The 13457-nt window shown below is 41.1% G+C and overlaps 1 protein-coding gene across 2 annotated transcripts; it reads right to left on the reverse strand.

Annotated features, from left to right (window-relative positions):
* Positions 1–406: 406 nt before the first annotated feature.
* Positions 407–5838, reverse strand: smu1a (SMU1 DNA replication regulator and spliceosomal factor a). Of its 2 annotated transcripts, XM_020085119.2 has the most exons (12): positions 5699–5838; positions 4583–4793; positions 4193–4345; positions 3914–4024; positions 3653–3781; positions 3416–3535; positions 3189–3305; positions 2850–2977; positions 2589–2715; positions 2342–2509; positions 1875–2027; positions 407–1425 (listed from the first exon to the last, which is right to left on the reverse strand). In XM_020085119.2, exons 1-12 carry the CDS (start codon positions 5722–5724, stop codon positions 1327–1329), a joined length of 1542 nt encoding a protein of 513 aa, XP_019940678.1. In that variant the 5' UTR covers positions 5725–5838; the 3' UTR covers positions 407–1326. The 2 variants fall into 2 exon arrangements, with proteins under 2 accessions (XP_019940678.1, XP_069387909.1); XM_069531808.1 differs by having other exon boundaries at positions 3653–4024.
* Positions 5839–13457: the final 7619 nt, after the last annotated feature.

The raw sequence follows: 13457 nt of genomic DNA on the forward strand, positions 1-13457 counted from the left end.
TTAACATACTGGTAATCAATAACAAATGCTTGCTTTTATTTTGAAGGTGCAACTAAAGTCCTGTAATTTCTCTTCCTGTCTAACTTGACTCTCGTCTCTGCAGCGATGAACCAACAGTCCCTCCACCAAAGTTTATCTATGGATTAAAGTCAGTCAACCCTCCTCTTCATCGAGGAGCCAACTTTATAAACCTCTTCCTGTTGCACAAAGGCTCCGTGCATGGCTGGAAAATTTGTACTGTTAACACACGTCTGCTTAAATCTCCTGCAAAGATATTTAGTGACAGTCGTACAGTGACCTCTGGTGTCCTTGATTCTTTAAAGCTTCTGTACAGTACAGAATTACTCAGATATTCAGATTTATATACTGATTCTCCACCAACAGAACTTTGAGATGCTCGTTTCAGTTCTGGTTAAATAGCTTTACTGGCAAAGACAAGAAACACAAATGGGACATTTGGACATCCAAGTTACAGAACCTGTGATTTGTGTAAATTATTGGTCATGTATGCACTGAGGGAAGTTTCCAACATCACTCGGGGCCTAACTCCAGGAATAAAAATTAAAAAGAGGCCTGATTAAAAAACGAAAACGAGGAGAAAAGTAGGATGACTTATAAAACTGAAATGTATTGTTCTGTATTGCAGAAGGTGACAGTGCAACTTCTGCCATGACTTTCACTTCTTGCCATGACTTGAGGAAAGACACAGACAAACAACTATTCAACCAGGTCTTCTTGGGGAAAAAAAAAGATGTAAAAAATATATATTTACAGAAAATTGAATTTTCAAAACAAGAATTAAAACCTTGTTTCTATCTCAATCCGAACATCTGACTCCTCACCTGAACAAATTCATAAACAAGAGTCACAGTGAAGCACAAGTCGCTTCGTAAGATGCACGGAAATTATTTCTATGAACTTTGAACAAACTGAAAAAGTAATTTAAAGATATAAAAATGTCAGGTTTTAGAAATTGAATGAAACATTTCCAGTAAAACTACTGTAAAGATGAACCTTCATTCTCAGATGGCTGAGGTAAATAAAGCTCAGCTGCACGAACATCCAGCTGCATGTTTTCAATAACACAACAGAACCTGCACAACCTGCATTTTTATTCATCACACACAACGACCACTTCCACATGAAAACATGCAGCTGAATGTGACAGAGATCATCAACGCGTGCATCCAAAACTTTTAGGTCCACATGAACCTGGGAATGATTCACTGTGGCTGAAAACCAACACGACAAACGGTGGAGCAGAGTCCAGAGAGCAGGGAGCAGCTGCCCAGTGAGAACGTCCAGTTTAAACTTGGTTTCAACACGTCAAGGCTTCCAGAGCTTCAGAAGGCCGTCCTCACTGTAGGTGCCGATGAGGTTCTGGTGGGGGTGGTGGGAGATGCCGATCACATCCTTCTCGTGGATCTGGAGGAGGAGGGGAGAGAGATGTGAGCGATCAAACAATGCTGATTGCAGATAGAGCTTCGTTAAGTTAGTAAAATGATGATCTCTGAAGTGATGGACAGAACAACACATTTGTAAGAAGAAGTTACAACAAGCACATGTTGAAATTCAGTCTTATGTATTGAATTTTCTAGAAATTTAAACTGCACGTTCCAGAATGAGAGATGATTGAAAATACAAATAAATCCAAACATGGTTTGTTTGCAGCTTTGTCTTTTCCTTTCTATTTATTAATATTATTATTTGAAGTTGATCCTTTTTCTCTCTGATGATTTTTTAGTTATTCTATCACATATTCGTATCCTGCTTTCAACACTTGGATCAAAACTTCACAATGAGCGTGTTCGCTCATTATCTGCTGCTACAAAAACTTCTGTGATATCTTTGGACTCTTTGATGCAGTAACGTACCGTCAGTGTTCTCTCCAGTTTGCCCGTCACTGTGCTGAAGCAGTAGAGCACAAAGTCTTCTCCCACGCAATAGATCCACTCACCGCGGGGTGACAGAGTGCAGCACACAAAGTCACCACCTTCCCTCTTACCGGAGCTGAAGCTCCTCACAATCTGCACGATGAATTCAAACACACACACACACACACACAGCATGAATGTGAGAGGGCAGTTTTATTACCCATCATAATGAAACATTTCAAAAACTCTTCGTATTCAAGTGAGGAAAACATTCGGTTTGGCAATTACAACCTCTTGCTGTTTTCAACAAAAATAACCTACATTTCAAGTTGTAGAGAAAAGAACTTGCTCTCCACATTTTAGTCCGAGTTTAAATAATATACACAGCGACTCAAGAGCTGTTTCAGCAGCAGGTCGTGTTTGAATGAAGAGCTGTGATGTTTAATGCAGTGGTGATTTCAACTGACCTGTCCCTGCATGTTCATGATGACCACCGTGTTGGAACGGTTGCACACGACAAAGTGCTCCGGGTTCTTGGGCAGCAGGATGACGTTGTTGACAGTGATGTCGGTGCCAGCTGACGTGCCCAGAGGTTTGTAGGTGTTTGAGCACTCGGTGGTCTTCATGTTCCAAACCTGGAGCAGAGAAGACACGGACCATGATTACGCACATTGTTAAAGTAAAACAAAGTATTTCAGCAGCTGCTTCTCGTACCTTCACTGTTCCGTCGGAGGAAGCGCTGAGGATGTGGTGGCCATCTGGTGTAAACGTGGCCTCGTTGACAAATGAGGAGTGACCGCGGAACTCCTTCAGAGTTTTACCTGACTTCAGTCCATGGATTCTGATGCAAAACACAGAAATAACGTTCACAAACATTACACATGGACTTCACTGCTTTTACTAAAGCTGCCTTTCATAACTTTTAGAAGAAAAAAAAAAGGTTAAATGTGTTTAGTGTTTCAGATCAGCGTTTACCTGATCGTCTGGTCAAAGGAGGCGCTGAGGAGCTGGCTGCTGTCTTTACAGAAGCTGACACACGTTACTCCTTTGCTGTGGGCACGTTCAAATCTCCTCAGACACTGACCGCTCTGGATCTTCCACACCTACACAATCACACAGACAGAGCGTTTATAACAACATGCAGTAATTTTAAATAAAACACGAATTATACAGAGAAAATAATGCAACTTAAATGAGCAGAACACTCTTTTGTGGCTTTAATCTGAATTAATGGATCACTTCGGGTTGTAAATAAATAAAGCACGAACATAACAAAGAGCAATGAGAGACGATGTAGTAAAGATTGTCCTCTACCTTGATTTTTCCATCTTGCGCTCCGGTGGCCAACATCTCTGTGTCCCGGCTGAAGCCCATACACAACACTGCATCATCCATCATCATGAAGTTATCCTGAGCCTGGTACTTCAGATCCTTTACGCCACAGTGAAAACAGTTATTTCAACAAAGCAGGTGTCTTTTTAAAACAAGCATGAATGTAATGTTAAATTATCCGGCAAATCCTGTTTGTGTGCGTCAGCTACCTTTCTGATTTTGCCGGTTGTGAAATTCCAGACCTCGATGAAGCCGTCCACAGAGCCTGTGACCAGGTACTGACCATCAGGGGAGAATCGGGAACATTCCACATGAGATTTCTGTCCAAACTGTAGAAGGGAGAAACATTTCATTAAGACAAGAGCATGCTTGAGTGCAGTCTAAAACAGTGAAGCAGTCCTTTAATGTTGCCTTCTACCATCTTTACTAAAAGACGGTGATGGTACCTTGATGTGTCTGCAGAGCTGAGTGGGGAAACGCTCCTCCTCCACATCTTTGACTGCAGCTTTACCCCTGAACAGATCGATGGTCATACCAGGAGGAAGGAGACCCTGATGCTGCTGCCACTTCAGTGACTGAGAGAAAGAGAAAATCATCATTACGACTTTGTATGGATGGTAGCATAACTTGTACGTATTAGAAGTACTAATTAAAAAGCACAAATATGCACATGTGGTAGAAATATGTAATTTCATGGCAACACGTACCTGTCCCAGCAGAGCCATGAGACGAGAGGGGGGCACCACACTGACCTCCCCGGCCAGGGCATGGGCAATGGCAGCTCGGCGCTTCTCCTTACTGCTGCCATCTGGGTACGCCTGAATGACAGAAACACAAATAATAAAAATACCACTCGAGACAAACACAGATTTGTCAGCTGTTCTTTTATAAAACATTTTTAATTGAATCGTGAGTCCATGATAATAAACCAGCTGCAGGGTCGTTATGAAGTTTGACTCTTTCTGGTGCAGTTGGTTTGGACTCACCTCTCGGGGATCGAAGTAGGAGCGAGCCAGCAGGTTCTCCAGGTGGATGTATCTCTCTGGTTGGGTTTGTTTGAGCATGATCATGGGGTCAGTCTGCCTGAGAAGTGAACGAGCCGCACCCAGCTCTCTCAGCTCAATCAGCTCCAACACAACCTGGTCAGGAAACAACACAAAGTCCAATTCAGAATAAAGACGATTTCAGGTTTGATCTAGGGTTTTAACTGGAAAATCTAGTAACACGAGTCATAAGAGCAGCAGCACAAATACCGGCTTTTCTTTTAAGACAATAAATTAGTTCATTATAAAGTAAAACAATAGATGAAACAAACTCACAGCAATATTATAACAATGCCCCAAAAACAACAGTAAAGGTTTTTATCCAAACCTCACCTGTTCATAAAGGTCTATCAGAGTCTTGTCTGGGAGCTTGAGGGACTGGATGGCTTGAAGGACAGTGTCCCAGTGGCCACTGTTGATGTCTGCGACGAAACTGTCAATACTGTCCACCGTGTTCAGAGACACTGTGGTCTCCTCCTGCAGGGTGACCAGAGTCCGCTGCAGATTGTTTTCTTTTAAATACTGCATAATCAGACGGATCACGCTGTGGAAAACACAAACGATGAATAAATTAATATTCCACGACAAGAATAAAACTGCTCTTACAAAGTATTGAATACACGGCCATATGAGTCTGAAAATAATTAACAATAGTTCCATGCATACAAGCTATTGGTTTAGATTCATTTTGAAAGGACATGACTGGCATTGAGAAGTAGTATCTGCCAAACAACTCAGTTTTATCAGCAGATATTAGCTTATAACAGATTATTTTTATTAAGCTGTCCCTGTGAAGTTAGTGCTAATGGAGATATTGACAATGCAAATATTTTAAGTATCAGGTGAAACTATAAAAAGTTGTGCACTAGTCTAATATCGCCTGTACAAATTATGGTGCAGCAGAAAACAGTGCAAGAGTGAAACTCAAAGTGCAAGATTACACATAAAAAGAATATAAAATGAAGTAAAGAATTCAAACATTAACACCAGCCTCAAACATCTGGCATTAGAAACACGTTTAACTTAAGGATATGAATTGAGAAATCTATGAACTACTCTCCTGCTCCTGTTGTGACCTTAATTATCAGTTTTATTTAGGATACACTGGGTCTTTTGAAATGTCTGCAGCATGAGCTAATGCTAACTCACTTCAGCTCCACCTTCAAAGTCTATTTAATCCACGGTGAAGTGGCGAAACATTAAACAGGATCATTTCCTCTATCGAATAAACCAGCGACACTCTAAACTGAAGTTATTTCCATTTCTCAAACACCTTAAAGGAGCAAACAACCGCAACGCTAGCTTAGCTCTGGTTAGCTTGCAGCGCTAATGCTAACACAGGCTGAATCGGGCCTCGTCGAGAGAAAATGTGGTTAAATGTAGAATCAGAACGAGTTGGTTTGTTGGGGAGAAGAAACAGATATGAGATGAACAAACTGCAGGACTCACTCTGCTGATTCCACCTCCAGAGACATGATTCTTTATCAGAGGACCGAAGCTAACCCGGAGCTAAGCACACACACACACACGAGCACAGGCGCTAACACGGAAGTGCGGGGTGGAGAGAGGGGGGGTTTTCACAATAAAAGTCTCAGTGGACGATGAGCGTGTGAATTGAAATTCCATCCAAATTTAAAAAAATGTGTTTTTCCCCAGAGGTTAATTATCAGACACAAAGTAAACAACAACAACAACAACAAGCACAAACAAGAAAGAAAACAACAATGACAGTATATCAGTGCAATAGATTAAAATTATAAAGTAAGAGTAGTATTAATAGTAATATATCTACTGGACCAGGTAGCTGACGAATAAATATTGTAGTGTATAAATAAACATGTATACAATAGATAAATACATATACAGATTATGTACAGTTAAGGTGAAAACTGATCATGAAGAATATATTTACATAGGACCAGGTAGCAGCAGATGAATAGCTATTGTAGCATATATATATATATAAATATATATATATCTGCTGTGTGTATATATATATATATATATACACAGCAGATGTGCAATAATTGTAGATAGATGATAAAGAAATCTAACGCTGATGAGGAAGTATATAGTGGGTGTGTGTAAGTTAGTGTCTGTGCTTGGGCAGGGAGGAGAAAACCACATGAGTGTCTGACATATAATCTTTGTTTTAATGCTTATTATAAGAAACATTATCATTATATTCTATAGGCTGATTTATTATTATCATTACTATCGGTTCAAGGTGAGACCTCTAAAGCTCTTAGTCAACACTGTTAACATATGTTGCACTGTATTCTGTATTTCTTTCCTCCTTATAAGAAGTCAAAGTACAGATACTTCAGGTTTTTGGCCCCTGAAATATGTAATTTTTAGTATTTCTTGTTCCTCCTTTTCCCAGAGATGATCAACGGGTGGTGCTATCAGCACAGCTATTGCTCAGAGGCCCTCTTGAATCCGTCCTCGCTGCCAGTGAAGGTCTTTCAAGGTTATGATGATGAGGCTCAGTGCAGCACCACTTCAGTCTGCAGTCCCATGGCCTGGGCTTGATTGTTTTTCGGCAAATCGCGACATAATCCTACTCTGAGCCCCATCCACATTGGAAATGAATTTGGCACCAAGAACACAGCACACAACGCTTGGATCCATTTGCCTTTGCAGATGGAGAAAAACACTGGGTTGTGATGGGGGGAGGCAGAGAGGCCGAGGATGGGAGGTGTCTTCATACAATACCATAACGCTACAGTCATATATGAATATTTTAACACAAGAGGAAAAGAAAGTCAATATGGTTCCGCCGTCTTCTGGCAGGACAAAGCAGTCACTGTTGGGAAAATGTTTTACAGAGAGGGAGACACCGCCACCATGCTGGAAGAATGACAGCAACACAAAAGGCTGTAATGTAATCACTTTATCCTTTCTGAGAAAAACAAAGAAAGTTCTATATTTATGTAAGGCGCCAGATAAACCTAGCCCTCCCATTATAATTAGAACACATTACCACCACTAAGAATGTCACCGTCTCCTCTGGAAGGATTTAGAGATAACACACACACATCAACTGTGTTCATTCACTTCTCATTTATTTATTTAATGTTAAAGCAAAAAAAAAAAAAATAAATAAATAAGTGAAAGAGAAAGTCCTGATATTCATGAACTAATTATTCTGACAAAATATTCATCTGCTATTCACTGCCTCAAAATCCCAACATTTTTTGCAAAGCAGGTAATTCTGCCTCCCTGGCACAATCTTCACAACACAAATCTCTTGTGTTCTCATGGAAACCATTTAAAATGCTTAACTCAAAATATGACCTCTTGGCCACACTGAACACTTGCTTACAATAATAATAAATCAAAGTGGAGATTTACAGACGAACGAGCCAATACATGACAAGAGGGGTGAGGAAGAAGTGAAAGGGGAGGAAGAGGAGGAAGAGGAGGAAGAGCACCTTTCAAGCCAGATCTGCTCAGACAGACCAGATTACAACTTCTGGTCTTTCTGTGTGTGAGCTTTCTCCAGGTATGTGCTCTAATGATTCTCATGTCTGTGTTCTGCTCTGTTACGTGTAATGAGAAGCACAGGAACTGTCAAATGTTCCAAATACTAAATCAAATCATGTGTGATGTGATGAACACCTGCTTTAAGTCATTGCTGAGCTTCAGTGCCGTTACTTTTTAATAAGGATAAATCACAGAATACACATAATAGTAAATCTGTGTGATGTCTTGTCAGCTAAAGGATTACAGGTGTGCTGTTAGAGGAAGATGCACGGGCTTTTCTGAGATTTGAATAGCAAAGATGATTTGTGTGCATGCTACACTCTGCATATTGAACCTGTCAGAACCTGATTCCGGTTGAGACGCCGCACCTCAGATTCATGATCCAGATCAGAACAGGAAACTGATAATTGATGTGAGACAGTGTCAGATCTACTGAACGTCACATGGAAGTGTGAAAAATACCCTGAACTTGGACACTTTCTCATGCAGTGTGAGCTGAGCCGTATGGGCTTCCAATCTGCAGCCTGTTTCACCAGAGACCACAGCCCCGGGTGTGAAAGTCTGACACTTTGTGTGGCCAATCGATGACTCCTTCCTCCCTCCCTGAGACTTGTTGTGATGGTTTAAAACGTCAAAGCTACCTCCTCCTTTGCTACTGTGTTTTTCTGGTGGAGACAGTCTCAGAGATTTAAAACAGGAAGCTGCTGGAGGAGGCTACACTTCAATATAGTCGTAGCATGAGCAGCAAACTGAATGTTGTAAAACACTCGACCATCCATCATCATTATGTGAACTTGCAAAATGCATTATAGGTTAAGGTTCAATGTAGTTTCATATATTACGGCTCATTTACAAGATTTCCAGTAACCCAATCTATACCCAGCTATCCTCTGATGATGAATCAGCCTCTGTGGTCAATGGCCAATATTTGGTGCTTTAGCAGATATCCAGACCAAGAGCAGAAACCTTCCATCCCCCAAAATCGTGTCCTTTGCCTCCAGATCCTGTGTATCCACATGAAGAATCTGTTTACAAAGATTACCAGTCACCAGCTGATGCAGAAAACATGACTCTGTGAATAAAAACAGAAAATTAAACATCAGAGCCTCATTGCTTTGTTTGGTTTTTATTTATGTCTCTTTAAGAGCTTTGCCCTTGAGTGTAACTGGCGGCTGAACACAATGAACAAGGGTCCATTAATTTAAGGAGCTACTCACGGCTCCTTGCTAATGGCTGATTTCTCCGTCAGTCAGTCAGCCCTCGAGTAACGAGTGGCAGTGGGTGGAATGTGTGTGCGCTCTCATGACTGTGTCGGTGAGAGATGTTGGGGATAGGGCTGCTGCTGCTGGTTGGTAGTAAGGCATTAAATCTTGATGGATTTGCTTCTGTAGGCTGTTTGCCGCTCGGATCTGAGCGTCAGTCAAATTGGCATGTCCATTATTCCAAATGCACACATTATAAAACCAGAAGGGACTCATTGAGAAACCCTTATCGATGTCCTCAACCTCCTTCACACAGAAACGGGAATAAGGACCAACGCTGTAGCCAAAGAATGGTATTCAGTTTGCTGGAGAGCAGGTGCACGAACCCATACAAAGCCACAGAATCGTGCTCTATCGCGCTGCAGCAGCTTGCATTGGAGCTCCATGAATTACGGGTCATCAAGGTGACAAAGCACTGAGCTGGAAATGGGATTGTGCCTGTAAGGCGGCGAACCAGGCAGCACCCACGTGAACTGATATGGGTTTGTCTCGAAGCAGTCTGGATAGGAGAGATACACACCCTGTTTCCACCTGTAACAATGCAAATAGAAGCTCTCACTTCCCGGGTGAATGCTGCTGCCGCTTCTCATTGAAAAGCTCCCGGGGCTGAAGAAAAACACCCACAAAGTGCTGACACGACTCAATGGTTTCAAGTGGGGTAAGCTCTCGCTTTTTCACCAGCTGGTCTTTCTCTGCTTGTTCCAGCGCTGCACATGTAAGTCTGACTCCAGGTGTCAGGTTTTTCTTAGGCTTTGTGGACGTGCTTTCAGAATGACAATGATAAACTTTGAGATGTGTGAGTCCTTTTGAGGCTGTGATTTTGAAAGCTTAAAAAAAAACAACTCCTGTTCCAAAGAGCCACCCTCAAAGATGGGGTGAAGAAGATCTGTCAATGTCAATGACATAAGGTAAGGTTATTTTAATTTCGTCTTTCGATATATGTTTATTTTAGTATATATATGCTATAGCTGTTTCTATTTATCATACTTCAGTGTTGATATTTGTAATTATTATGCTTGTATATAATTTCATACAGATCATGATAATCTAAGCAATCACAAAGCAGCTGCAGTACTGGTGGAAGATGGACATGTTTTAATTTCTTGCTCAATAGGAAACCTGAGAGCCTTTTCTTTAGAGAAGCATGTGACCTTGTGCGACTATAAAATCTTTAATGTTACAGAGCCACGGATAAAAAGCCTCGGATCTTTGTATTGAGACTCACAATTAAAACCTAATTGTCTTCAGAAACCCATAGTATGAGAATGTGGGAGGTTGAAATGAGGTTATTATGCAAAACTCAGAAGACAAAGGGAGGCTATTTGCAGTTAATTAATGTAGTAATTTTCTTAGTAATGTCTAATAATTTATACAGCAGCGAGGATGCGGTTATGTAGGTCTCTCTCTGTGCTATTGTGTTGTACCGCCTCGATTGTATAACCTGGCCCGGCCGCACATTTGTATGCTCCTCACACTCCTCCCAGATAGTTATTGATTCCCCGTGTCTCGTTCATTGGCATGCACAGGCACGATAATAAGTAAATCCATCTTCTGCCCGTCCCTGCAGAAGGGTCCTGAGGGGAAGAGGGTAACATATGGAGGTCTAATTTTCTTCTCTCGTCTTTTGTTAAGGATTACACAGGTATTGTTCTCTCCCACACGGTCCCAGCACACCACACTGAGCCATGCAATGAAGAGCAAGGGGACTCAGGAAGGTTTGGGATATTCAGCGGCACAGAGAATCCAATAATAGAGTAAATTCATCCGTGGTGGTTTAATTAGCGCGTGCTGTTCGGTGGAACAAAGCTAGTTGATGGGATACAAAGACACAAGTACACTTCATGGGACTGATCCACCTAAATGAACCTACAGGGGTGATTGTTTTATCAATTTCACACCTGAACGTTCGGGCCAAGCTTCAAGTCTTTGTTCCATTGTTCACATCTCGATTGGTTTGTAGACGAACGTGCATCTGACTTTGGTGGATCAGCTCTTTGGAGTAAAGTGCACAGGAAGTTCTCTTTCCGTTAGGAGAAAAGGAATTAAACAGTTCACTTTGTTAGTTTCGATGCTAATGTAAAACCATTATGATGTTACCACCAGCAAAAAGAACGTCCTTGTTTTTCAAACATTATATTGTCGGAGGTGAAGACCGCAGCTGCTTCTGCTTCTTTCAGGGACGGGTCCAGGGGTGGAGCTGAAATCTGATTGGCCACTGAAGTGCCTCTGTCCTGTCGTTGGTCTTTTTCTTAAATATATTAGTCTACTTACTTTACTTAACTCTACTTACAAAACTAACAGTTAGAATAATAACATCTTAAGAATGTTTAAATTCTAAGGTTTTTTTAGGGGAAAACAATCTGCTTTAACAAGGATTTTCATTAAATATATTCGATGTGTGGTTTTGATCAAAGCTCTGAAGCTAACTGTAAAGAAGGAATGACGAAGATGTGCACCTTACTGAATTAGAAATTGTACACGGACAATTGCGATAGAATTGGTCCCTCTGTGTAAACTGTGGCCCCTTTATGGCCTATGATTTAGATCTGCGGCTACTTTTTCTTCTTCTATTGGTTAATGCTGTGTCAACTTCCTGTGATTGGTTCAAAAGTCCAAAACTCTCAATAAAAGGTTTTTCACTCTGCAAACGAACAGAACCATGGTTCAGGTTGATCCAGACCCAGAACACCTCTTCTGGTCGCATGTTATATTGATCTGCTGTCCTGGACTGTGGTCTGAGGAACAGGTAGATGTGAAATCCTCAGAAACAAGTACAACACGGACATTTTAAAGTATTAAATATATTCCAGTTGATTTCTTTTTTGCCTTATTCCTCCCACACACAGATTTTTTTCTGTATCGTGTTAACATGTCAACTGTCCACTTGTCCTCCAAGACCCGAGTAGTTTTCACAAGAAGTCCTCAACATTTCGTTCTTTGGCTGATTGAGGCTATTTTCACTCTTCCACAGCAGCACATCTCAGCATGGAGACGATTTCAAGCTGAAATAATGGTCCGTGGACTGTCAGTGTGCCCCGTGACAGTTGTCATCTACAGAGACAGGAATTCCTTTTCAAATATTGGATTGGGTTAGAAATCACTGGTGGGCTCTACAGGGGTGGGTGGGTGTCTGCAGAAATGGAACAAGAAATGTGAAATGTCACTGCCTCTCCTCATCTGTCGTATAGCACCACTCTGTTATATTACTTTTTCAGTGGCATTTGGTCTCCATTGGAATGGGCCGGAGAGTCACAATTGAATGCATGAACAGAAATAACCCATTTTGCAAAGGTCAATCTGATAATGAGAGCCAGATTTGCCCTTTTTTCATATTTGCATTTTGAATATATGATGCATGATATAAGGTACAATTACTGTCATGAAGAAATGATGTCTTATTTTTAGAATTGAAGAAGAACGATTTTTATAGTATTTGCTTTGTGAAAAGAACATTTTGATACGATTTTACTTCTTTTATTTCTATAACATTTTCAAAAAAACATGAATATTACTTGTAAATGCAAACTTTTGTTGTCATGTTCTTATCATTATATTTGTGTGGCATAGAAAAGGTCAAGAAAAAAACTGCCTGGATCAGTGAAGTTACCACAACTATTGATAGAACATATAATAAACCAAGGATGTTCTGTAATGAAAGATGTTTTCTGTATGCACATGCAATTCCATCAATCCTATGTACATTAATTAGAAATAGAACGTTTAGCGTCTTTTTCTCTGACCTTCTTATAGGAAGAGCTCAATATTTTATCTGTTAACATTAATATCTGTTCAGTAAATGTTACAGCCAACAAGACAGGGAAACAGCTTTATACTTTGGCTTTATCCAAAAGTGAAATCATCGATCCGCCAGCACCTCACATTAAAAACAGGTTACACAACATTTTGACATCGCAGTGACATGTATCGACAGTTTGTTCTCCGGTCTTCATCACGACGAATCCTCTCCAAACACGAATACAAATGTTTTCCTGTAGCACTCACGCACATTCTCACCACAGGTAGATCGTGTGGGTGTGCAGCAGGAGAAGCAGAGTGTGTTATAGCCTCTGTCAGTTTCTCTCCTTCCCATCGCCCAGCTTCAAAGAGGAGCCCAATCAGCAGGACGTGAGGGGAAAGCGAACGCGCTGGCTGCCGCATCACAAGGTATTATCTCCTACAGCTGCCTGCTGCAGCCGGGGAGGCCGCAGACATTGATTGGTTGGATGTGATCTCAGGCTTTACCATCACATCACTTTAATTCTAATAGCTGTCGTCCTACTATACTGGAAGCAATGATTTTTTGTTTTGGTTTAATTTATATGCATTGATTCATATTTAATCCCTCATAGAGAACATGTGCTGTTTATAAAATGAGCCTGGCAGGTGGATGGTGTGTTCCCTTCGCACCGTGTGATGTATGTGGGGTGAAACAGGGGCCAAAGTCATGAGAAGCAGGAGCA

This window comes from Paralichthys olivaceus, chromosome 9 (genome assembly GCF_024713975.1).
Source record: "Paralichthys olivaceus isolate ysfri-2021 chromosome 9, ASM2471397v2, whole genome shotgun sequence".
In the NCBI taxonomy this organism is placed as follows: Eukaryota; Metazoa; Chordata; class Actinopteri; order Pleuronectiformes; family Paralichthyidae; genus Paralichthys; species Paralichthys olivaceus.

Coding starts and splice junctions, on each gene's coding strand:
- smu1a (XM_069531808.1), bottom strand. CDS start 5,724: ATGTCTCTGGAGGTGGAATCAGCAGA. Junction 4,346..4,582: donor TGATAGACCTTTATGAACAG/GTGAGGTTTGGA, acceptor TTTCCTGACCAG/GTTGTGTTGGAGCTGATTGA. Junction 4,025..4,192: donor CCTACTTCGATCCCCGAGAG/GTGAGTCCAAAC, acceptor TCTGTCATTCAG/GCGTACCCAGATGGCAGCAG.